At 40.6% G+C, this 27,133-nt stretch overlaps 2 protein-coding genes across 7 annotated transcripts in view; both read right to left on the bottom strand.

Moving 5' to 3' along the window:
- Positions 1 to 7,327, bottom strand: part of TCEA1 (transcription elongation factor A1) — a 29,939-nt gene extending 22,612 nt beyond the window's left edge. Inside the window, exon 1 of the mRNA XM_059815330.1 lies at positions 7,226 to 7,327. Within this exon, the coding sequence (XP_059671313.1) occupies positions 7,226 to 7,294 (69 nt within the window). The 5' untranslated portion in view covers positions 7,295 to 7,327. The remainder of the gene's footprint in view (positions 1 to 7,225) is intronic.
- A 5,426-nt stretch (positions 7,328 to 12,753) lies between these two features.
- Positions 12,754 to 26,464, bottom strand: LYPLA1 (lysophospholipase 1). 6 transcript variants are annotated; one of them, XM_059815254.1, is made up of 9 exons: positions 26,393 to 26,464; positions 25,745 to 25,776; positions 22,566 to 22,631; positions 20,979 to 21,026; positions 20,119 to 20,189; positions 19,468 to 19,541; positions 18,601 to 18,710; positions 17,825 to 17,990; positions 12,754 to 16,395 (listed from the first exon to the last, which is right to left on the bottom strand). In XM_059815254.1, the coding sequence occupies exons 1-9, from the start codon at positions 26,459 to 26,461 to the stop codon at positions 16,342 to 16,344; spliced, it is 690 nt and encodes a 229-aa protein (XP_059671237.1). In that variant the 5' UTR covers positions 26,462 to 26,464; the 3' UTR covers positions 12,754 to 16,341. The 6 variants fall into 6 exon arrangements, with proteins under 6 accessions (XP_059671237.1, XP_059671236.1, XP_059671238.1 ...); XM_059815253.1 differs by having other exon boundaries at positions 17,825 to 18,001; positions 18,609 to 18,710; XM_059815255.1 differs by having other exon boundaries at positions 17,825 to 17,959; positions 18,609 to 18,710.
- Between the last annotated feature and the right edge of the window lie 669 nt (positions 26,465 to 27,133).

Below are 27,133 nucleotides of genomic sequence, written 5' to 3'. Positions count from 1 at the left end.
ATTTAGTAGCAATCAGGTACTTTAAATATAGTATCAACAACATACTCTTATCTGCCTTCAAGGTCCCAGATTGGATTCAAACCATCAGTTCCCAATTTATCCACAGAACAACTCTAGGACAAGGAGCGTTCTGCTTCACAAACTCTAAGCATTAACAGGCCTTAACTCAGAAACCAAAGTACTCACTGAAAGACTAGAGAAGTTTTATCCCATATAATTCAAATGCCAGTTAAAGCATTCTGTCAATTACTACTTAACCAACACACATCCTCAAGAAAAGCCTCAAGGGTACTTCACTTAACATCAGAAACAAGCCAAACAACAACAGCAATTTTCAGTTCAGAACAACTTGTGTTTTAGCAAAAGAACTTGCAGTTGAGAAGCTCTGCACAGTCCATCAATAATGCATATATAAAGTTATATGTACATAAATATAAAATATATACAGCCAACATTCTTAACTGTATTTGTGGTGGTACGGTAAAGCCAGAAAAGTTTACTGGTTTAAAAACTATGAACAGATTACAGTATTTTACTAGACATAACTATAGTTTCCACAACAGAAAAAGACAACTTTGTGAGTGTGTCTACCAACAAAAGCCCAAATAAAAAAAGCTGAGCAAGACTTGCCTTCAAGTCTCATTTTCATCTACTAAGTATAAATATTAATTCAATGAAATCTATAGATGAGGCTGCATAGATTAGCGCAGACAACACTCTTTAGCCTGTACCAGACTGGCCAAGCATCAACATGTTCCAAACTAGAAGCCAGAGCCCATCCTAATGTGCTGTAACATACTTGTAATGCACTTGTTCATTATTCAGTTGTGGTGGGTTTTTTTTTTTCCTTTTCCCCTGCTAAGACCATAAGGAAAGATACAAACTAATACTGTGTAAGCAGCAACCTTCTAGACAGATGAGTTAATTTCAGAGATTGTACTGTTAGGCATTAATAAACTCTATACACAGTCACTCTGACTAACAATTCATTCCTTGGCGATGTTGGCCTTACTTAAAAAAAAAAAAAAAAGTTTTCATAAACGTAAGCTCCATAATTTACTTTAACCTCTACATCCTTGATGATTTACTGCCTCTACTTCAGTACAGCTCTGCATCATCTACTTCTTACGGTACATACAGGTTGTCAGACTATAGCAACCTCCTAAAGGCTGAGATGATCTTGTTGTTATTCAAGTGCATATGGTTCTGAACCTGTGAGCTATGAACAGCAAGGAGGCAACCACCTTCGCATATAAGAGGCCACTCTACCCAGGCTAAGGCCATTACCTTCCCGCTTTTTTTTTTTTTTTTAATTCATAAGGTTTGGAAATAAACCCCACAAAATTTCCATCTTGCAGATCTTTGGAATTTGATTCCTTTCTCCTTCCTTACCTCTCTCCCAGTTCATCCTATTTTGTTTACTTTAATATGCACTTTGCTTGCCTTTATTTTGAAATTCTCCCTTATCAACTTCTATATGACACCTGTTGCAAGGAAATTCTTGTAATTTCCTGCTGCATCTGCAGGTCTTACAATTTAACGACTAAAGATAGCACATAAAATAACTGCCAAGAGGCTGAGAAAGATGAAAGTGGAACTTCTGTGTCACATCCAAACAGGCACAGCTTTGGACGCTTTCAAATGTCTGCTACAACCTCTGTTTTTTAAAAACATTTGACAGCAAAGAAGTCTCTAAAACCAAACATTTCACTATGTCCCACCTTACACAAACCCAATTCACTTATAAAACTAAAGTTTTACTATTTTGCCATCATAGCAAAAAGTCTTATTTAACTTTTAGTCATGATATACAAAACTTCTCCAGTTAACCATAGAATTTTAGCAGCAATGATGCAAGACTGGGAAATGTCATGCTGTTTTCAGGTGCTAAATTGAGTTAGCATACTAAACCATTTCTTTCTCTAAACAGCCATAAGCATGGTTTCTTCTGTGCAAATATAGATCCCTGCAAAGCAAGTTAATTAACTTCACTGCTACAAAGCAAAATCAAATTCAAGAAAATTTTCTCAGCCGAAACAAAACAAATGACGAAAGTCAATGTGCCACTTTCAAAAATACAATCCAGTAACACTTACCTCCAAACCAATTAAGTTATTAGCAAACTGTACACAGTATGTGATTTAAAAATAAACACAGGTTATTGTAGTCTGCAATTTCAGTATAACGATACTGTAATGCAAAGTAGCACTCTCTTCACCTCATCTTAGAAACACAGTCTTGTCAAAACTTCTTTGCCTCTGCAAAATCCCTTTCCAATCGTACGTGTCAAAACAACTTTAATATTCCTAGTTAAAACATTTTGCAAAACTAGTAACTTGATATATAGGAGGTTAACAAACCGTGAGATAAGTAAAAAAGCCCAGGTACCCTACACAGACGTTACCTACATTTCATGTTGTCTTCTGTACCAAATTACCAAAATTTCTAATGCACAAATGCTTTCTAAGCCTTCACTCTCCTCTAATCAATTATGTTAAGTGTACCAAGAATTAGATGCTTTAAAATTAAATTTAAATTGAGTTTAAATTCACAGCAACTAAACAGGTTTTCATAACCACTTCTCCTAGCATAAATACCCTCTTTTCCTCAAAACCAGAGTGGAAGTTGCACAGTAAAACTTGTAATTCCTATTTTTCCTAATGTAAGACTTCTCTGTTTAAAAAAACCCAACCATATAATTTTACAGAAAATGAAAGGTAATGCCCCATTCCACCAGGCTGGCTGGCTTTCAGTTTACCTTGTTACTTGAAATAACATACAGATTTAGAAGATTTCTCCTCTCAGATTCTCTCAATTGATCAGATCATAACACCAGAATGATGTTCTATGTTCATATTTTAAAGCTATGCTTCAAGTGATAGAAAATGGAGTACGTTTCTGAAAACAGCAGAGCTATCCAGTTATAATTCTGTTATACTTAAGGGAGCAAACATTTAATAACATGGACAATTGTACATTTTTTTCTCTAAACTTACTCAACTATTCTTGATTTTTTTAATCCATGGGTGCAACCTTATTTTTCCCACCTATTCATTACAGCAGCTTAATGAAAGAAAAGTGTACTTACATACAGAAAAAGCTGTAAGAAAGGCACTACATGTGTTTTAATCCCATCACAGTTATTCTGGAGGAGGAGTAATATCTATTTCAAATATGCAACCAATATTTGAAATAACAGCAGAAATATGTATCTCACAGTGTATTAAATACAACATTGCATTATCATTTTGTCCTTCAAAACAAAAGAACTGCATATATCACTTCACTAAAATAGTTATGAAATCTGCACAGCTACAATTAAATCCTTAGTCAAGGCAAATCACCAAGAGTCTGACTCAGGAAGGGTGTCTGCACAGCCTGCCTTTTCAACTCATCAAAAGAAATGCCAAACAGCACGTTGTCACAAGCCACAGAGTCGTCTTCCGTATGAGAGGTGAAGCATCTCTTGCCATCTGAATCTTGACAACTTCAGAGTGAAAAGGTATCAAAGCTTTTCTTTTATTGATGGGCTTCATCAAATCATTCTCTTTCAGAGACATACACCAAATACCTGTTCTTGTTGAGTAAAAATGGAGAAAGGAATACAAGAGGTTGCCAGGAGCATCATTATCCGGCAGGTTACCTATGTAAGAATGCACTTCTCAATTCAGCTTCATCTTTGTGAGACAATGAAGTACCTCTTCATAGAAATGTTCTTAATTTTGCTAGAGTTAGCATTTTAACTGCAGGGCAGGATTAGGTAGGAAATCACATTACGCAATTAAAGAAGAAATACCTTAAAAATTACAAAAGACTAGTAAGAAAAACACAGAGACATCTCCTGGGTTAAACACTGATGTACTTCCTCTCCTATCATACAGCTAAGGGGTTTTATCATGTTACACACACATGCTTTGGATAAACTGTCAGATCTCCACTATCGGCCACAGAGGCAGCTCAAGTCCTCCGCCTTAGAAGGTTTTTGAGACAGCATCAAACTAACAACAGAGCCACTTGTGGGCGGTAACGACCTAAAACAAATGAGCTCTGTTCCAACAAAGTCCAAAAGCACAACTACTTCTGGTGCTGCCCGCGCCCTCACTCCTGGAATAGGGGTGAAGATGAAAACCCAGCCACGGGCTCCAGCCAGGCACAGCCTGGCCCAGCTGTGCGCGCTGCGTTTGGCCACATCAGACCTATGCTGACCCCAGCAAAGACACTGCACTGCTCCCTAGGGCTTTGAAAGTTAATTACCTTACATGCGCTAGAGGATGAATACAGGTCCCCAGCTGCTGCTAGGAATCACATCCAAACTCCTAAGCCTCCCAGATCACAGAGAAATACACTGTGGTCACCAGGAGCATCTCTGGTATCGCTGCAGCGATGCTCCCCAGTGTCAAGTTGCTCCCATATTACCTGGGAGTTGCCATTTTCTTTCTATTGTCAGAAGTTCTTCCAAATAAAATTTAATTAACTACACTTTATCATTCTCATTGCCGTGATACTGAAATACTTTACAGTTGGTATGTTTTCATCTTTTCAACACTGTATTGGGTTTGCGTGGCAATGTGTTGGTAGCAGGGGGGCTACAGGGGTGGTTCTGTGAGAAGCTGCTAGAAGCTTCCCCTATGTCCAATAGAGCCAATGCCAGCCAGCTCCAAGACGGACCTACCGCTGGCCAAGGCTGAGCCACTCAATGACAGTGGCTCTGGGATAACATGTTTAAGAAAAGGAAAAAAACAACTGCACAACAGCAACCAGAGAAAAGAGGAGTGAGAATATGCAAGAGAAACAACTCTGCAGATACCAAGGTCAGTGATGAAGGAGGGGGAGGAAGTGCTCCAGGCACCATAGCAGAGATTCTCCTGCAGCCTGTGGTGAAGACCATGGTGAGGCAGGCGACAGCCTATCCCCCTGCAGCCCATGGCGATCCACAGTGGAGCAGATATCCACCTGCAGCACATGGAAGACCCCACACCAGAGCAGGTGGATGCCAGAAGGAGGCTGTGACCCCATGGGAAGCCCACGCTGGAGCAGGCTCCTCGCAGGACCTGTGGACGACCCACGCTGGAGCAGTCCGTTCCTGAAGGACTCCACCCCATGGAAAAGACCCACGCTGGAGCAGTTCGCGAAGAACTGTAGCCCATGGGAAGGACACATATTGGAGAAGTTCATGGAGAACTGTCTCCTGTGGGAGGGACCCCACGCTGGAGCAGGGAAAGAGTGTGAGAAAGAAGGAGCGGCAGAAACAATGTGTGATGAACTGACCACAACCCCCATTCCCTGCCCCGCTGTGCTGCTCAGGGGGAGGAGGTAGAGAAAATCAGGAGTGAAGTTGAGCCTGGGAAGAAGGGAGGGGTGGGGGGAAGGTGTTTTTAAGATTTGGTTTTATTTCTCATCATCCTACTCTTGATTTTGATTGGTAATAAATTAAACTAATTTCCCCGAGTCTGTTTTGCCCATGACAGTAATGGTGAGAGATCTCCCTGTCCTTATCTCGATCCATGAGCCTTTGGTTATATTTTCTCTCTCCACTGTCCAGCTGAGAAAGGGGAGTGATAGAGCAGCTTTGGTGGGCACCTCATAGGAAAGAACCACTACTCTAATTTTAGAGTTGGGAAAGCGAGACAATTCTTTTGTGCTGAAAAAGCATGAGAAATAGAAATAAAAGGAAGAGGGAGGAGACAAAAAGGAAAAAAGAAAATAATCAAGTGAATAAACATCGGTTATAAAAAATTCTTTCCACTAGACGAGGCTCCTGTTTCCATGCTGTATCGTTAGAGGGTTCAAATGTATCAGAGCTAAACCATACAATACTATGGAATATCAAAGATTTTGAAACACAACAAGGCATGGCCTATGCGTACTTGCAATGAATTTGTTTGGATTCTGAACCAAACAAATTTCACTGGTTTAATGCAATCAGTATTTCTATAATTCTTAATTTAAAATGTTATTTATAACTTCAAATACCTAAACAGAAAAAAAGCATTGCAACATCCCTTGACTTCTAGAAACTCAAATTCCACACAGCTCAGTTCTGAACTATCACTAATATTCAGCATTTAAGGCACTATCATAACATATAGAAAAATTTTAAGTTTAGGTACTAAAATAATAGTTTGTAGGAAGAGCAGCAATCACAAATATACAAGTTACAAGAGAATAACAATATGCCCATCTGATAAAGAACTGGTAAATGGAGTTTATAATTTACTTGTATGCTATTTTATGTGTAATCATGATCAGGTATTTGACTGTTGCTGCACGCTCCGATTTTACTTATTTTGATGTTTTGTAGGAATAGTATAGATGTTATATGTTATCTAAATAAGTTCTATATCAAGGGCAAACATGAGAATAACACATGAACTAAGCTAACTGAATTCTACCCAAGTAAATGCTACCTCCGTTCTGAGGCAGAATTACCTGAATTAAAAAACACAGTAAAAGTTATATTCATACTTTGTTTCAGGTTTAAAAACAAAACGAAAACAGTGGCTCACAGCCTCCATCTGCTTCAGAAGTTTGCCCACACAACCCTTGTCATCCTGCCAAAGCAGGATTAGGGTTCTTCATTCATATTTTAGTTTGCACACCCCACATAAAACTCCAGCTTTCATGCCTGAAAGCGAAAACAACCCGTCTGAAGACCACCCCTACAGGCATTCTCTTCTAGTTGACTGGGCTTCCCACATCATATCCTACTCTCAAGCGAAGCCAATATTGTGTTTGTAATGAACGCGAAGCGGAGGGCACCCGCCGTTCAGAGCCAGGGTCGGTGCCCGGGCGGGAACCTCCTCTCGGCCGAAGGCGCCGGGCTCGAAGCCGCGCTAGAGCGGGATGAGACACCGCTTCCGACCCGCCGCCGGCCGGCACTTCGGAGAGCGGCCGGGGGCAATCCGCCGGGGAGGAAGGCCGGCTGACAGGGCGAGGCCCCCCCCGCAGCGGGCGGGCCGCACCGGCCGGCGGCTCCACGTCCTCCCGCGGCGGGGCGGTGCGGGGGAAGCCGCCGCACCCCCGTCAGCCGCGCGGGGTGGCGAGGAAGCCGCCAAGGCCGCCAGGCAGCGGGGGGAGAAACGGAGGCGGGTGAAGGGGCCCCCGGTCGGGCCCTGGGGGCCGCGCGGCGGGAAGGCGGAAGGCCGCGGGCGCGCTGGAAGAAGGGAGCGCCGGGCTGGCCCTGGCTCCGCGCCGCCGAGCCGCCTCCCGTCCCGTCCCCGCTCACCGCGTTCTTCTTCTGCACCATCTTGTCCATCTTCTTGGCAATGCGGATGATCTCGTCCTCCGTGGTCATGGCTGCGGCGGCCCGAGCGGGGCCCAGCGCGGCGCGTGGGAGCTGAAGCCCACGGAGCAGACCCCCCTCCCCTCACCTCTCCTCTCCTCTCCTCTCCTCAGGGCGCGGGAAGCGGCCGGGGCCGCCGCCGAGCTCTGCGGGCAGGAGTGGAGCCAGGCCGCGGCGCAGCGCCCCGACCCAGCAGCCAGAGCGGCGGCGCCAGGCAGCGCGCGTCGAGCGCCGGCCGCAGGAGCCAGGCAGCGCTGCGGCAGGCCGAGACCATGGGCGCCCCGGCGGGCGGGGGCGGGGCTGCAGGGGCGGCAGGGCGCCGGCGCCGGCAGCTGCGGGGAGCCGGCGGCGCCCCGCGCACAGGGGGCGCTGCGTGGGTGAGTCTCCCCCCCGCCCCGCAAAGCCCAAAACCCAACAGAATTACAATTCAATGCTCTGACCTCTTACAACGTCTCTCTCCAGCTCACAGCCCTTCCGTAACGCTGGTCTGCAGGCAGCAAGTGCTCCCAGCCAGTCTTGGTGTGCCGTCCTGAACATACAACGCATAACACGCCGCAAAACATGACACCAGTAATTCGCTTCTGACGTTGAAGCTTTTCTTCAGCTCTCGGAAGGCTCAGAATTACAGCAGACACTTGATTTTGTTAGCTTTAAACGGAGGGAAAATCCCCTCTTCCCTGTAACAGAAAAGGTGGGGGTTTCTAAAGTCTTTCCCTACAGAGTTACTTTCATATAAAATGGAGTGAGGATTTCAAATGGCAATTTAGAGTAAGTTCAGGATTTACAAGTTTAGAATCACTACAACAGAGTTGGAGATAAATTTTTGCATTGGCCAAGAATCACACTGTAATGTGCTACAGTGCTTCTAAGTCTTAAAGCTAGTCTAAGTCTTGTACATGTTCCAGCGGGACAGACCACATTTACAAAGTTTGACAAATTTATAATAGGTACCATCAATGAAATTTTGTTCATGAATTGAGTTATATGCCTTGTTACTGTGATTTGTTGTTGAAAAACAGAACAGCATCATCCAACCATTTTTGCCGTAAAATAAAAGTGCTTACTTCAAGAAAATGGTAAGCATATCTGAAGGTTACAGAAAGATTGCATTATGATAATCCCCTGCTAAGATGCAGGAGGGTGCTTATCCTTCTGCAATCTATTACTAGTAAGCAGCCTAATGCTGTGGATGCCGGAGTTGTAAACTGAGGACTGTAAAATATGTATATTTTGGAAAGAGGCGAGATAGGCCTTTTCCTTGAAACGACACTCAAGGAAGCAACTGCAGCAAGAATTGCCACTGCACTTAGGTGTCTCGTACTTGGCAGCAAGACTGCCTTGTGTTTTGAAGCCATACAGAGACAGCTGATTTTCAGGCACTTCTACATAGTGCTCAATACACACAATGGTCACAGCACCTGCCAGTTGAAAGGCCTGCACATATGGAGATACATTAGAAGCAATTAAAATTATTTGGGACCTAGATAGAATCTTCCCACAGGTTAGATCTCAGCCAGGAACTAGACAAGCATACAGAAACTGTCTGCAGCTTTTTTGTTCGTTCTGCCCAAGGGAAAAAAACCCCAACAACACAGGAATAATTCCTTAAGGAAAAGAATACCTTTTCTTTCAGGGACAGACTGGGGGGGCTGGGAGGAATACCACTGCTCACCACAAAATTTAAGGGATCATGCCAGTTCAGGTTTAATTCCATTTTGTCTAGATGCAGTAACCTAGTACCTGTAATAAGCAAGTCAGGTTAAATAAGATACTAACCTCAAATTAAATTTATCATCATTTTTCCCACAACCACATCAATGATAAAAGCAGTACACAGTGTGTTAGCAGCTAAGAACTATTGCTACACTATACAGTAAACAAGCTTGTACGTGTTCTACAGTAGGTGTAAGGTCAGGGATAATGCTATCAGAAAACTACAAGTCTCAAATCAGTCAGTATGATTAGTTTGAACATATTTAAGTTCTGGAATGAAGTCTTCCAGCATCAATTTCTTTAAAAAATACAATTCAACACTTTATTCACTGGAAATGCATGGAAAGAGTTAAAAAATGCAGATGAAAGCTATTAACATCCAAAATGTATCAGGTAAGGAAATTATAATTGTCAATTAATTGCTATATAGCACTTACAAAAGGCCTGCTGCAGGACTGTAAGAAGAAAGCATGTCACACTTGTTTAACACCTAAACTAATAAAAGTAGCATCAGAGAAACATTTCAGTAGGGAAATCAAAGACTAACTAGATGGTAATATCCTTTTTTGCAAATGGATGCATTAAAAGAAAACAAAATACAGCTCACGTTATTTGTACTGTATGCTATATTATCAGAATGATGCTCAATTAACTGAACCAGTACTAACCAGATTCTTTGTATTAGCTGCTCTATCATCCTCGGGACAGTAATTCTTTATTGCAAAGAAATACACAGCACTCTCCATGGTTGTTCCCTTTTATCTGGTTCTAAAACAAGCAGCTTTGTACAGGTTCTATCTCTTCTGTAACATGCCACTGTAAGCCCAAAGAAGAGTAAGAGAGGGAAAAGAGACCAAACAAAAGTTAAGCTACGCAACCTTTTCCTGTTTAGCTTCTTTCTCCTAAATAAACCCATTAGAAAGAAATAACACACTACTTGTTGCACTGTGTTTACCTGTTACAGCATATTCTCACAGTTCTTCTGCAATGTTTTCTAAAAAGGATCATACACCTCCTGCTGCAAAGAACCTGTGTTTTAACTCGCTAGAGCCTGTCATCTGCTGGACCACAGGACCTTCCACATTACTGAGACTTAATAGGCAGAGATGACTCTCCTAAGCGGATGCACATATAAAGTGTTATAGGTTTTTACTAACTAGTCTCCTTTATTATGAGACACCATATTGACAAAAGGCAGACGGGCGCAGGAAACAGTAGCACACAAAATTTGTAGTGAAGGATCTCTGAACTCCTATCAAGGCACTTAAAATATTCCATTTTCAGGACTAATATTTTGTATGGAAAAAGCTCCTCTAATCGAGTCTTAACAAAACTATGCAAAATATTCACAGCATTCCAAAAGGTTTTATGTAATCATATGTTATATCCATTATGCCTCTCCTCTTTATTTGAGCCCTCAGCGTAACAATGACTGAGGTCTACCAAAACAGAATTTCACTTGGTCTAAATCAGACAACTGATCCCTGACCTTTACAGGGGAAGAAGAGATGAATCCAACCGCAGATACAGGAAGAAAGCTGTAGTAAATGGAAGTTCTGATTCCTCATAACGGCAAGATTTTCCTCAAAAATTTCTGAAACGGTAACATACATCTTGATTAGTTGTTTCTATGGTTATTCAACAGATGGGTTTGGTGGATTTTTTATTATTTCCTCACACTAGTTTTAGACGATAATGATATGGCCTGAATTTAGACCAAGTATCATTTTCAAATTCTGTTGTTTGCAGTATGTTGTTAAGTTCATTTTCAAAATGTCTTCACTTTTTTTTTTCAACTTAGAAGCAGTAACTGGAGGCATTTAAATATAAAAAATATTTAAGAAAATATATTTTTTGGGTTTTTTTTTTTTTTTTTTAAGGTCACATCATTAGACTACTCTGTTCTGGGGCAACCTCTACTTATTTTTTGTACATAGACTGAAAATATTTAAGCTTTTTAAAGATCCCCCCAAATACTTTTAAATACTACAACATAAGCAGGAGCTACTTTAAGAGTTTGCTCGTATTCACAACCAGGGAACATTCAGACTCCAACTTTCATGCTCCATCTGTTAATGCAGACAAGTAGCCTTTTAAAAAAAGAACCTTGAACGACCCCTGAGGGAAGTCTACCTTCTCCACACAGAGAAGCTAAACGTCTCACTTAGATGCCTGAAGCAAGGTTCACTACACCTCAGCAAACTGTCTGGAAGTTTTAAGTTTTACAAGTTTTGCAAAGAAAAAGGAGGCAACGGGTTGCTCTTTTCCAGTAATTGGAACTAAGAGAAAACCATTATCTACTGATTCACTTTGTGGATGTCCATTAAATTATACAAGTACTTCGTTTAAATCAGCTACAAAGGCACTTGTTTCACTCAAAGAGACTTAATAAAACCTGTTATCCCAAAGGCAAACAGTGGTAACATGAGAGTGGCAAGCAATGAAAATAAAAAGAAAAAAAAAGGAAAAATAATCTGTTCTACAGCTATTATTCTTCAAAGAAGCCAATTTCCAAGTTAACCAACAGGCATTCTGAAGATTTCTTGAGGGTCACCTTCTTCACTTAAACCAGTGGTCTCATACTGTATTTGATAAAGTTTAGTAGCACATTGTAATTTTTTACTATGCTAATTCTAGGCAATGCTTCTCCTCACAGTTGTCTCCTCAGGGATGCCAGGGAAACTTTCTATTTCTGAAAGTAAATAGAAACTGAAGATGACTCAAGAAGTTTTTCATAAAACATAAACTGACAGATTACTCTGCATAGCATTACATCTTTATTGTTAGTAGCTATTCTTACACCCTTAAGTTGCCACAATATATTAACATACAGCATTGCATCTATCATGCATTTCCATATATTCATGAACTTCCTAACCATACTCCACACACTGACTTTTAGACATCACAGCCTACGGAGACAAGTGGCCTTTCAGTTGCTTTAAGGGGGGAGGTCTACCTTTACTACATGTACACCCCGTTCCCTCTCAAGGTTCTTCACCATCTCTTCCCAGATAATCTCAAGTTTTCTCCAGAGTGTCCCACACTACCTATACCACTGATTAGCCTCAAATATTACAGTTAACCTAAGGAGCAAATGTAACCCCTGACCTGAAAACTGCTTCTTTGACAAATATGTTGAGTGGTATGTATGCCAAACCTAATATAACTTCAAAGACTCCCCAACACTGCAGAACCCCCAGAGAAAGGTGTAGCAGTACACGGCGAGAAGGCTTTGGCTCTTTAGTGTCCTAGAATAAGGCTACTAGAAAGTATTTTGATTTCTTCTACCTTTCAAAATTACTTCAAATTCCAAGAAAACAAGTTTAAAATTAACCTAGAATATGAAAAAAAAAAATCAAATCATACTTGGCATTCTCTCAACAAGGTAGCAAAACATAAATTGGTAAGTCATTTTTTTTTCTTTTCAGTAACTAGAAATCATCATTCTTTTGTATTATAGCATCATGCACACATTACCTTGCAATACATTTGCAAGAAGCCTCTAAAGCACCTGCTTCACAGCACATGAACGCTCATCTTCTTTCAGTTAAGTATGGAAAAAGCCTTTAGTACTTGCCCAAACGGTGATTGAAATTTATTTCACAATGATAAAAATGGAAAGATTTTACATTTTTCCCTACTACAGAAATTATTTCCAAAGTTAAGATTTCTTATCATAAATGAGTACACTAAGTAAATTACATCTTATATGTTTATATTAAATATAAATGGCTTATACTTCATAACACAAAGAGTGAGTGTTCAGTATTTCTTTATAAAATTTAAGATACACAGGTCTTACACATATGGCTTCATTAACATCTTATACAATTCCTTCTCAGTCATATCCATCAACACAAATAGCACCTCCACATAAAAGATGCATCCTCATGCTTTCAATGAAGTGCAATATACTCCATTAGAGTGAACATGTTTTAATTAACAGTTCTAATACCAGTTACAGTGTACAGTACTTGTACCAATCTACTGTGTTGTAATTACACAAGATAGGATGAAGAGACCAAATCATACAGCCCTCACCACAGTACAGACCCCAGCACAGGTTTACTTCAAGAATGGCTGGAAGATTTGGCTTATAATACATAATTCAACATATTTATTAAAAAGTGGACAACATACTCCAACAAGAAGTCAGACTTCTGACTGCACAAAACTGCAGTCAAATTTAAGTACCATTTTGAAATTAAGGGAGTTAGAGACCCACTGAAACAAACTGTTCTGCAAGCAAGGTATTTTCGTATCAATGCTTTCGTAGGTTTGGCAGACATCATCCCCTTTTGGGGAAGTCTAACATCACAAAAAATAAGCTTCATTACTGGACAGTTTCAAATTGTAGTTTATGAGGCTGGGACACTCATTTAGAACACTGACAGTCTAACTTCTCTATTTTAACAGAATATTACGAAAACCCCCACACCCGACTGAGCTATCATTCAGCCTAAAAATACATGCAATCATTACAACAATCCCAGCATCAAATCTCTTCAGGTAGTGAAGAAGTTCAGCTACAAGGTCATACACACAGCTTCCCAACTAGCTGGGAAGTTAGAAAAGACAGGAGCTCAAGATAAACACTGTAATATTGGAGAAGACAGCATAGGCTTCAAACACACCCTTTAAGTTTCCTCTAGCTTCTGGGTTCTTTAACAACCCCCAACTACAACATACTCATATACCCCTGCAAAAGAAACAACTTGAGGGGAAGAATTCTTCCTAGAGTACAGAAATTCAGAGTAAGTCACAACATTTACTTACATTTACTTTGGTAACGCAGCTCTTTATAGATAATGCAAGCAGCAAAACAACAGTATGAAAAAAATCTTACTGTGATAGCTGAGTATTTGAACAAAGTCAGCACAAAAAGCATTTCTAGAAAAACATCTGACAGCACCATGGAGACAACAGTTGAAGCTGACTTGGATTAAAATGTGTTAAGTACTAGAAACTGACCACAAGCTGTGAAGAGTTCACCAAACTGAAGAAAGTGTTATGATGCTAACACAGAATAAAGCTAGGACTGATCTCATTTTAACATCTTAGAATTACTTTAAAAAAGTATTTCTAGCAGAAGAAAGAATATGTGAAGTGAGCACACAGTCAAATAGCAGTTGAACAAGACAGCTGAACAGCATTATCAAACAATTCACAAACAGAACATGAAAATAATAAAGGAGAAATCAGAAGCTTCTGCAGAACTTTGGAGACATGCCAATACTCAGGGAATTATTTAGACAACAGGGGCATGAGGATAAATCTAAAAACTAGGAGAAATAACGTATAGCTTGCTTATCAAGTTTACAATTCACCAGGACTGCAAAATTAGCTAAAGCAATTTGGGAATGACTCCAAGCTAAGACATACTGTTTTCTCAATAGAACTTTGGCACAACTACAGTAAAAATACTACGGTTTATTCTGTGAACTAAATTTACTGAAAGACAAATTGGCAGATAAATAGAACAGGGTGACTGAGGGAAAAGACTAATTAAACTTCAAAGTTAACAGACATGCTCTCTCAAACACACAAATGGCATATCTAAAAGTGTTGCAATACCATTTAGAAAAAAATCCTTTTCAATTTTACATATTAAGAGATGTTTAATAATCCAGAGAAACTGGCTTGGAAAAGAAAAACAGCTTCCTAAAAATGAAGTGCAACCCATATGAAGAAAAGCACTGAAAACTGAGAACTCACACTAGGTGAACAAGCCCGATTTCTGACAGCAGCTGTGTTAAAGAAGGGATATAAAGGTGTAATCCCCCATTTATGCATTTGTACTGGCAGATGTCTCAGACATAAATCCATATACACTGTAAGATGACCACTTGATTAAGCTGGTATGAAGCACAGTGCTGACAACACAGATGCATCCAAAATAGGAATATTCTTTGCTTGCAAACATACTATAGTATAGAATGTTGTTATGCAGCATATTATATAGTAGAAACTGTAGTGTATTTTTTAAACATTCCTAAGTGTGGTGACAGCTTCTGAACTCTACAGGAGACCAGCTGTTTCCAGAAGTAAATTATGGCTTTTAACTGCAAAAAGCTGTTGAGCATGCATTGATTTCTGTAACCCAGTGCATTCTAGAATTTTAAGCTTCTGAAAGAAGAGACATTCTGTATCTTGTAGATTTATTTTTTTCCCCATAGTAGGTCTTCATATTCCTAGGCTATACTGATCTAGGGAAATGTAGAATGATATATTTGAAAATAAAATTCCCTGTTCTTTTTCAGAAAAAACTCAAGTCTGAACATGCAATAGAAGAAAGTATTAGATGGTATCAATTTAAAGTTTAAGCAAGTTATATCCCAGTTGCAATTATATTTCCATTTAAAAATAATTCAGATTAGTCGATGTCTCTGTTAACAGCTGAGACTTCAACAACACACAAAACTACACAGCTGCCTTGTTTCAGCAGACAGAAAAATCAAAACTATATGCTAGAATTGCTCATGTAAAATATATCATCAACATTTCTACACAAATGAAAGCTACAAAGACTAACGCACAGGATGAATATTCAGTACAAAACCAGGAATTTTTAAATGAAACTCAAATTAATCCTATGCACTTCTTCAGAATTCTGTTCCAACTCAGCATTTGACATGAGTTTATAGTAATCAAAAAAACAAAAAAAGACAATAAGCAACAAATGACGGTCTAATAAGGAATGAGTCCCTTTAGAATTTCCACAATATATACCTATATGAAAACAGTTAAAAATTGAGGTGGTTTAAATATAGGAAATACCTTCGCTGACTTCTAGCCATTCTAAGAGAGCAATTGTCCTTATCTGGAGTAACAATTAGCATTTAATATTTAAAGCTTTGTCCTTGGTAACATTTATTTTACCATCATATGCTATGTTACATATTGTGTACTTTATGCATCCATTACATAAAGGAAATGCTTTAATACATTTTCAATGAGTATTATAACAAATCATGTCTCAAGTGTAACTAAACTGGTCACATTTATGTTGCTCACAAATTTAGGTTTTTATTACTTGTACCAATAGTTTAAAATTCTGCAATCAAAAAAAACCAGATGTCTTAAACAGTATGCTTAGGTTACATTCTGTCATTGCTCCCTAGCTCCCTCATTCATATAGTCCCACCAGTGGACGCTTAATGCTAAAAAGATTATAATTTCTTGTACATGTGTATTATTTAATCCTCATCCTAAGTATAAATTTGCAACACAGTAGTAACACTGCAGGTATAGAAGTAATGCTTCCTATGAGGCATATGAAAAGATTAGCACTCTACCACAGTTGATGCTGGTGTATTTATATAGAAGGCTTCTCACGTATCATTTCAGTCTACGGGAGGTAGATGTTTGTCTATGAACTGTTTTACATCCATCATCTCCTGTTTAAAGATAAAAGTATGTTATTAGTTGACGTTCCCTACTAATATATATTCAGCTATACTAAACCATGTTTCAACATCTCAGTTATAATGAGCAGCTGGGCTACAAATAGTGAATAATTAGTTACTTGATAAAATCATACCACTTTGCACACAACAGGTCAAGGCCTGTAACTCTTCAAGGCACTATGCACCCAGAAGAGGCTAAAATACAAGAAAAAGAACAAAGACTACTTTTTCCCTCTCTCTGTGAAGTTGAGCTGACAAGCTACATATTAATCATCAAGTGATCGGAACAGCACCAGGCTGAGCATGGATAGGATTTGAATGTAGCTAAGGCCGTAGCTTCATGTATACTTTAAACTTTTGCAAGTTAGCAGCAGTGTGAAAATCCAGCAGCTCCTCCTCCTAATCGCTCAGTTTCACCTTCATGATGCTTCCTTCCTTAAGGAAAAGCAATACAGCAAACTAGACAGGGAAACCAATCCATGTTAAAGATAATTTAATTTTGTTTTCCATTAAGTCAATGTTGTAACAAAGAGCACATTATTAATATACTTGTGTGATGTCAATGCTATTACTGCCTAAACACAACTACGTAAATGTGCCAAAGAGGTTGTCCGAGGGTACAGTTCCCACAAGATGCAGCAATCCAAATTAAGAGCTACTGCTGCTGACACATGGCAGACTTGTTCCTTGCCTCCTCTTCTGTTTCTTGCTCCTACCATTTACTTCATGTGAGTTCTGATGCTTCAACTCACTACAGCTGCAAAAACTGAAGCCAGCACCTTTCGCCATTTTAGCAAGCTCAAATGGTTCAAAGAAGTTTCTGATCAGCTCCAGAGATGGTGCAAGACGGCAGAAAGAGCCACAACATCATGAGCAGAGGGTACTAGTCCACTCCTTTCTGTGAGCAACAAGCCATGACATCAGCTCAGCTGCCTGCTGAGCCACGACCATAAATACAGGTTCTGAGGCTGCCTCTTCCGTAGCATCAACCCTCCCTCCCCATTCCTTCGATGTCTCCATTGATAGGACTAACAAGAGTCTTCTCTCCAAAATACCAAGTTGGATTTATGCTGTGAGAAGCTGGCTTCCAATTCAGTGATTTTTTTTTTTTTTTTAAGAAGGCAAATAATAAAAATTGGGGGGCGGGAAGAGAGAGTATTTTATAGACAATTAGCCTAGTCCCAAAAATACAGTCTTATGAGGAAGTTCCCACTAGTCATATAAACTTTTGCCTTGGATGCTTTTCCAGCCAGGCATTAAGTTACTCACTAAAATAAGTCAGTAGCATCAAGCACTTGTTTTTAAAAAAAAACCCAAAACACAACAACAAAAAAACAACCTAACCCCCCCAATACCTATTTGTTTTGATGGAAAAAAATTAACCATACCCAGCTAAAACATTGTATATTAAGAAAATTACCTCAATACATGAGCTATGCATCATGCCAGAGTAAGTCCTGAAGGTTACATTGGCTGGATTTATCATACTCTTTAGCTTCTCAACAGTGAGAGAACCGAACATTAAAGGAACCAATGGGTCACAGTCCCCATGGCACTGAAGAACAGCAATCTCCTTGTTGACACCACTGATAGGACCCTGTTAGGGGTGGAATTAGAGGGGAGAAGAGAAGAAAAAGACAGTAAGTGGAGGTAAGGCTAACATCTTTGAGATAAAATAATCCCATGCCTATATGCCCTGTGGCCTGACAAGTAAGTTGAATTCTGAATGAAAAAACCCACAATGTGTAGCCTGCAAGTTCTTTATTAAGTAAGCTCTGTGCCTGACAACACATTAAGTTCAAAAACCTGCAAATAAAATTTTGGCACTAATTTCAGTACAGAAGAACATGATTTCTGGTCAAGTAAAAACCCTGATACTTTGTTTAAATACCTAGTCTCTAATAAGATAGTGCCTTGCAGATGGAACAAATGGCAAAAAGAAAATTCACCTTCAAGGAAAATTTGCTGTATCCTTTAAGTTTCCTTGGAATGTCATTTTAAGCAGAAATAGCTACTGAGTATTTGCTCCTTTTCCCCACTTGCCAAACTCTAAAACTACAGGGGCCTATTTTAAAAACTCCTGAGTTATCAAACAACTGTCAGTATTCGGTAGTAATGACGGCCACTAATTCCTGCACAAGATACAATCTTCAGATATACTTATTCCCCAAGTGCAAATTAGTTTAGGAAAGAAACATAAATACCTGAGGAAAAGAAGCCCGTAGAGGAAGCCAACAGCTGAGGGCTACAACACCTGCTAATTTTTGTTGTGTTGTAAGAGCTGTATACAATGATAAAGCACCTCCCTAAGACAAAGAGATGTAAGTATTAGAATAGTGATGGCAATGTTCCTTTTAATGCTTGTTTCAAGATCCTTGGTTTCTCCCTTAAAGGTCTTTTTCTATTCCAATCTATTCTTCCTTAGAACCAACACTAAAACCAGTATTGCTGTACACCATTTGTTTTGCTTTTTTTCCCCCCTTCAAGTCCATGTGATCAATTCAGAAGTAAAACAGCAAATTTACCGTAACCAACAGCTGGGGGGGAAGGGAACCAAACAAACCAAAAACCATCAACTAAATCACTATCACTCATGACAGTTTTATCACTACTTTAATATTTTAATTTACTTGCATGCAGACTGGGGAGTTGGTGTATGGGCCAACTGATCTATTAACGAGCCAACCACAGATGTCCTGGAAGTATGAAGGGAAGAATTTCCCAAATAAATCCAGACCATCAAATATCTGCCAAATTAAAGTTAAATTAAAAATACTAGCAAGATTTTTTAGGCAAAGCTACATAAGTTACGTGCATAAAGACTTTAAATAGACTATTAATTTTAATACCTTTTTTCCACATGCATGTTCATTTCCCAGTGAATAATAATTATTTGCATAAAACTCAAAAACTTCATTTGTTAAGGCAAAGGAAACTGACGCCTTAAAATTTTAGAAGCACCTAACGTCAGCTCTTTTCAAAGCACGTGTCTGGATTTCCCACATTAGGAAAGCTAGGTTACTTCCCCAGAAAAAGACACAGTTCTTTCTGACCATGCCTTACCTGAGAAAAGCCTCCCAGAATAATTCTATTAGAAGGAATTCCATTTTTTACTTCTTGATCTATCAGTGCTTTAACTGCAATATAAATAAAGGCCAATAGTTAGAAAACACTCCATTCTGTAGAAAGTCTAGAAGAGGAAAGAGGCCTTCTTCCAGAGGCCAACAGAAAACTAGTGAAAGGAAAATCTAGTCTGCTATACATTAAAAAGTATCAAAAGATCTAGAACATGATGAGACATTCCAGTGCCACTATACCATTTACAAAGAGAAAAACATGCAAGTAAGTCTTGCAAAAGCCCCACTGCCAGGAAGATGGTATCCTCTTCTAACTAGCCAGCATCACAAGTGGATGCTCATACAGCTCTAACCTGCTGTGCTACCCAGAAACTCTTAAAAAAAAAGTACACTGTTTCCTATGTACATGTCATATTTGAGAGTATGAAGTGTTTACACTGGTGAATTACCCTACCTACTCATGAAGTTCAAAAAAACAAAAACACAAAACAAACTATGCACTTAGCTAAACTTTGATCAGCAATAATACAATATACATATATGATTTTCCCTTAAAATTTTGTCTTTGGAAAATCTGTTTCAGACTGATAATTCATTTTTAAGAATACATAGCCATAGAAAGTATTCCTAAGCATACCATTCTCTGCTGCCTGCTTGATCCCAACTTCATCCTCCTGTGAATCTGGAGAAAGTCCAATGATATCAAACCTTACAAAAATATCAACAAGAGAATTACTCACTAGAGCATCCATTCCACTTCCTTAAAACACAAATACTAAAACTGGGATATTTTCCAGATAAAAACGTTACCTGACATATTAGTTAGTACCAACCATACATAGTTTGCAAGAAATAGTGGACAATCTGTGCATGTGGCTAAAAGGCTAGATCTAGTCAACAAAGCTTTTCTGAGTTTTGCTATCTTCTGTAATTTACTGCAGATTAAGCAGCTCAGTTTGATATTTGCTGAAAAAAATCAGCAGGAATTTCAATTTGTCAGTTGCATGTACAAAATTAAAATGCTGTTTGAAGTAATATAGGAAAAACAAACACAAGTTATTTGAGGAAAAAAAAATGAAGAGGACTGGTTTAAGACCACTGAAATCTACCGTATTTTTCTCGCTTTCTATTCAGAATGGGTATTCTAAAGAAGAGTTTCTAGATAACCTACTGACCCACTAAATATTACTCACTAGTAGCAATAATGTTTCCACTGCAAGTCTCTACTACTACTGACTATGAATTCACATACAATACAGACTACAGACTATACTTGTAAAATAAAGTGGGTTTTTTACTTTAAGACATACAGAGTAGTCCTGAGGAATAACCATTACCATAGATACTCAAGGAATTAGACCGCACTCATGAGAGTCCTTTTACAAGAACAGAACTAAAGCAAAAAGCTCTTTATACTTATATTTGATTAAAACTAGCCATTCAGGTTGTTTATGATTTCTAATTAAGAACACTGAGTTCAAACCCTGTAATACTTACCATGATGGCATAGCCATGTTCATGTTCAATGAAACTGGCATAACTGGCCTAGAAATGAGAATGGCATAAGATATATACTGAAATTTAATAATGCAGATGCAGTTATATCATGAAATTACATATCCCTAATTCTGTCTTACTTTTAAACAATAATTAACATTAGCTACTTTGTAGCATCTCTTCAAGAAATCTTTCTTGAAACCTGCCAGTCCAAACACATTTAATATTCACAGCTGAATTACCACTCTCTATGGAAAGCAAGCAAAACATTAGCAGACTGCTTTATATAAACATATATATGTGTGTGTGCGCGTGCATATATAGCATATACATATAAGATATACATATATAACACACACATGTACCTCATTTAGTTATTTCTAAGTAACAGATTTATCACAGTTCCATACACATGCTCAGTGGATGAAGGCACCTTACACAGCAGCATCAGCAAACCTAAGGAAGCAGCCAAACACAGCATAGTGGCGGACACGAGTCCGGCCACACATGCTTCTCTCAACAGCAGAATCTGCTTAAGCAGTGCCTGCCTTCATTGCAGGACTCATTCCCACCCTTATGCTGCTGTATGGCATCTTTTCAGACATACCAAGACAACTTCAGTGGACCATGCCATGGATCAAATCTGGCTATTGTTTTAATCTACTGAAATTGAGGAACATAAGTCCTGCAGGGAAAGACTGAAAGAAGACGAAGGGCAAGCCAAAAGAACAGCAGCTATCGCTAAGCTCTTTTTGAACGGCTCAGCAAAGCGTGGCCACGTGGTTAAATAAGTAAATAAATCACAGCCCAGTAATCAGTAATACACCAAACATCGCTTACTTATCTCCCTATCATCCCTGCTCCACATCTCCCAAGACTGCTGGAGCAAAAGACAATCTGAATTTTGTGTTAAAATAAATTAAGATTATACTCCCTTAGTTTTTCTATCATTAAGGAAATACTATATAGCTCTTAATGCTTTATTTACTGATTCCTGACCCTGCTCAGAAGTATTTCACCTCTCAAATTGCACAAAGACAGCTGAAATTGCATTATTTGCTAAAAATATGAATATCAGGTGAATCTTTGAAACTTGCTGTAGGTAACAGAGAAACTTCATCTACTATACTTGCACCTGAGTTTAAGAAGTACATTTACCTCATACAAAGTATATTTAATGGTCAGAAAAATACAAAAAAATTACTCCTTGTTAAGACTGGCTTTTAACAAATGACTGTTGGGGGAAAAAAAAAGGCAACAAACAACTCAATCCAGTGAAAACAGTGAATCCAGTCAACACAATCTAACTTTGCACATAAAACTTTCCAAATATGCTTTCAGTCTGAATTAGTAACAAAAGCAAAATATGAATAAAAATGCAGTTTTGCCATAAAGTAAATCACACAGCAGTTCCTAAAAATAGCAAAATATTTAATAGCATCAACATTATTTTAAAGTGGGTTTTTGTATACAAAAAAAAAAAGAAAGACAGAGACATCCAAATCCCATTTGACTTCATCATCTGTGCAAGTGCCTTAATAATTAACTCTACAGAAAAACGTAAAACAAGAAAAGTTACAAACTTACGCATGTGGGCAAATGTATTTTACATGGGGGCTTTTGATACCTGCAAGCGCTTCTGACCATCCATGCCTGTTAATAAAAAATATATTAAATGGCATATATGTTTTGGCTTAGCTTTTATTTCTATGTTGGTGCAACAGCACAGAGCAAGTATGAAATACGCTGAATTAGATCAATATAAACACATTTCTAGAAAATTTTTACATCAACTGCAGTATGCTATGAATACGGTACTAGAACTTAAAAGGTTTGTTCTGCCTCTGAACATTTGTTGCATACACACAGCTAGGGAGACTTTATCTAATTTGACTATCATAGCTGCCGCACAGCTGCAGCAATACCACTTTGGCACTAGGCAAAGCCTGCTCCGTACCTGGCTGGCTTTATTAACTTGGGTGTCACAACATAGGAACACAGCTATCCTGCTTTCAGACAGCTCTAGCCCAGGGGCCGCTTTGCTGCTCCTGTAGAGTTAAGGCAGCCAACTTTGCTTTTTCTGAACCACATTTCTTGATGTGGCAGAGTAGCAAACTGACATCTAAACTAACTCCACATGGAGCCAACCTAATCAATCAGACCTATTAACTTTGGCTCAGCTTGAATGCTTTTAGGTTCAGGCAGTCCTGAACAACACTCCAGACTGCAAGTAGTTTTTTAATCTCAAGCATGTGCTGTATGAATGCACAAACCAACGTGAGATCTGCACAGCAGATGAGTTGTCAAGCTTCCTATAAACCAGAAAACTGGAAAGCGTAATTTAAACAAACAGCTCCAAAAGACTCACTCATCTAGGCATGAACCGAGCTGGACCCAAATCTGAACCTGTGCAGAACCACTGCCTGTGCCTGCGCTTTGCTTTCCAGAAGACTCAATAGTACCTGTATTTCCTGATTTTTCTCATTATTCAGTGTTCCTAACTCACCCACTAAACTAGATACTGGAAAGTTGATTCTAAGCAGAAAACACCTGTAGCAAATTAATCAGTGACACAGCTGAACTAATCAGATCAACAGCAGACAAGCCATAAAAGCATGTTTGGTTTAGTTTTAATTTTACTATCATCCTGAAAAGTTAATGTACGCTACCTAAAGTTAAAGACGTTTCAAACACACAGACAGCACAGACATTTGAAACACTGGCTGTATATCTCAGCCTACTTCTTACCAATACTTTTATATATACCATTAACAAATTGCGGGTGATATTATTTGCATAATACTTGCAGTATCACAGAAGGCCAAATAAGAATCTAAAGGAGAAATACGACTGAGAAAAACTAGTTAGGTAAGAATTTGGGGACTTTTTTTAGCCAACTATAAAGATTAATTTGACAAATTTGGAAAGCAACATTCTATATACATTTACGCAGACTCTTTAGAACAATCCTCTATGTTGTACCTTTTGTTCAGATTTTGACAAGTATGTACCAATCGTTAAGTGCCATTTATATAGGAGCTAAGAGAGAAAAAGAACATAACCTCTGTTAGACATTTCTCAGAGTAAGAAAAATACAGTTGGTAAACTGAAGTGAGCAATTTAAAAATTCATGTGAACTAGAATAGGTCAGTTTGAACGGTGGGGAAACTATAAAATTGTTAATTAGTTCTCTTCAGACAATGCTTTTTTGGGTCACTACTACGGCTTTTTTTGGAAAAAAAATGGCAGCATGTCAAAGGCAGTTTTAGCTAATCTGATCTGCAGTGGACTAGAGGAACAGATACAGCTAAATCACCACATTTCCACAGAGGTGTTAGAACTTGTTAATGCATACATTCCAGTATGCTCAGTGCATTTGCAAGCTTGAGACTGCCCATTAGCTTTGTCACCAAAATGGAAATAACACATTTGCATAAGGAATACAATTTATGTTTAAGAGCAAATCTCTGGGTTGGTTTTTTTTTTTTCCCCTGCCAAAACTAACATCAACCTGATTTGCAAGGACTCAAATTCCAAAGACTCAAAAGATTCTGCAATCACTTGCTGAACATTTGGTGCCAAGATGCAGGAAGTACTGCTGCCTCAGCTGCGTCCTACCAGCAGAAAGGAAGAGCATCCTACCAGCAGAAAGGAAGAGCGATAATGCAAAGTGGTGTGTCAGCACAACAAATGAGAGCAAACATCTCCACTTGTAGAATACTGCCAAGGGCATGTGACTTGACTCTTTTTAACTTAAGTGTCCAGGTTATGCAAGTTTCAATTTTGACAGCTGACTTTTTTTTAGTTCTTCAGAAAAAGTTTGTCTTAAACATTGCAAGTTTCAACCTAGAAGAAACATTCAAGTTCCAGATAACAAAAACACAGTTCTTAAAAAAATACTATGTAATTTTGCCCTTAAGGGAGCTCAACAGACAAAGCATTCATGCTACTTATTTTCGGTATCTAAGTGACAATTCCTTTAAAGTCTCCTACCAAAAAAAGGTTTCAACACACTCCTAACATGTTAATTCAATGGCTTTAGTGAATGTATGCTTATATCTTGGCACACACAAGCTTCAAATGGAAACATTACACCACACCTAGAACACCTCCCAGAAATTCCCTACTCTTTCCATTTCTACTCAAACGGGGAAATAACAGGAACAAGGCAAACAGGGTATTTCACAGTTTGTTTGGGTTGGGGTTTTTTTGGAGTCTGAAGACCGTATTTTGGACAGAAAAATCTGTAGACCTTAGGTGACTACTTAGGAGTTTGCTTAGATAAATCAAGCAAGCCTGGATTTTAAAATAAATGTGACATACTGAAGAAGAAACCATGGCCTAAATGCACCTACTAGCAAACCAGCAATCCCCAAGTCTGGAAAAAGAAGAGAACTCTAAATTTCGACAAGCACGGGAATAACCAGGAACCCACTCTCAGGAAAGCGAAAGATCAGAAACCCACAGACTTCTTTTTCAACCAAGTTTGACTCAAGAACAAAAGAGGGATCACATACAGACCAAATTAGGTAAGTGACTGAGAAGAGGGAAGAAAAAGCTTTTGAGGACTGATGCTGTGACATTTTAAATCGATACTTGTCACCACCACTCCAGCTTATATGAAGTTTCACCTGTTGTTAGCCACTGCAGTCAATTAAGGGCAAAATAAGAAGCTAAATAACTTAATTGCTCATGTCTTTAAAACAGGCAGCCTTATATTTGAAACTATAGTAACTATTAAGTATGTAATAAATGCGAATACACACCCGGTGTCTCCCAATCCATGAAGAAAAATGACCTAAAGGGAAAAAAAACCCAACATAGTGGTAGATCACTAAACTGCAAACGCACCTAACCCACGCAAGATCACAGACAGTTCGGAGCACGATACGACTTTCTCGGAAGAAAACTCTGCTTCGCTCACTTCCCACCCCGGTTCTCCCCGCCCCGGCCTCCCCGCCGCCATCAGCGGGCGCACCCCGCCCTGGGCCGGCACACGGCGCCGCTGGGCCCCGCCGGGCGTGGAGGGCAGCGCGGCACCCGCTGACACCGATGACCTTCCCCTGCCCGGCGCCGACTCCAGCCGCGAAGGGAGCTGGACGCCGGTCAGCAGCCCGGCCCGGCTCTGGCAGGAAAGTAACGGGAGAGACCTGTCAACCTGCCGGCCGGGGCCGCCCCGCCATAGCCCCTCACAGCAGGCAGGCGGCCGCCCGGCAGCAGCGTGGCTCGCCCCCGCCCTCAGCCGGGCCGGGCATGAGCACAGCGTCGCCCTCAGGCCGCGGGGCTGCTGCGGCCGCCCCCCGCCCGGGGCTGAGGCCGCAGCGGAGAACAAAGCGCGGTGGGGGCCACCTCCCGCCGGGGCGGCCCCCTGACCGCCGGCGCCTCCCTGCGGCTCGCCCCCCGCCCGCACTCACGGCAGCCGTCGCCTTCCTGGCGGCCGGGACGATGGCAGGGAGCGGCGCCGACATGTTGTTGCCGCACATACACGGGGCTGCGGGGCGGCCAGCGGGACACCGGCCAGGAGCGGGGAGGCGGGACGGGCGCTGGGCCAGGAGGCGGGGGAAGGCGGGCGGGCGGGCGGCGGGGTGGGGTGGGAGGGGCGCGGGCGGCAGCCGGGGGCGCTGCGGCAGCCGGGGGCGGGGGAGCGGGCCTGGCGCCCACACACCCCCACCCCGCCCGCGCACAGGGGCGCGCCGCCGCCCCGCTGCCGGGCAGCCTCCCCCGCCCCCCCCCCCCGAGGCCATCCCGTGACCCGATTGGCTGCCGCCGGGGCGGCGGGACAGGTGGCCCCGGCCGCGAGGTGGGGGCGGGCCCGGACGCAGCCGCGCGGCTGAGGGGACCTGTTGCCGCCTGCGCGCCGACGGGCCGCCTGGCAGCGAGCCTGCCCGGGAGCGGGCACCTCTGAGGTAAACGATTAACGTGGCCTCCGGGGAGCTGGAGCAGCGACCCTTGGTTCCCCTTTCAGCCTTGTACGTGCCTTCCCTGGCCAGCCTGCTGCCTGTGAGGGGCGCAGGCGGCGTGAACTGCGCCCTGGGCAGGCCTGTGGGCGCTGCAGACCTCTAGGGTGTACCGGCGGCAGCTAACGCCTGCTGGGGATACCCCTCAGGGGAAGTCTGGCTACAGCCGGGTGTATTGAGAAGTGACAAATCTGCATA

This window comes from Gavia stellata, chromosome 3 (genome assembly GCF_030936135.1).
Source record: "Gavia stellata isolate bGavSte3 chromosome 3, bGavSte3.hap2, whole genome shotgun sequence".
NCBI lineage: Eukaryota > Metazoa > Chordata > Aves > Gaviiformes > Gaviidae > Gavia > Gavia stellata.
The sequence above is the reverse complement of the archived record's forward strand: the minus strand, read 5'-3'. Positions and strand labels throughout refer to the sequence as shown.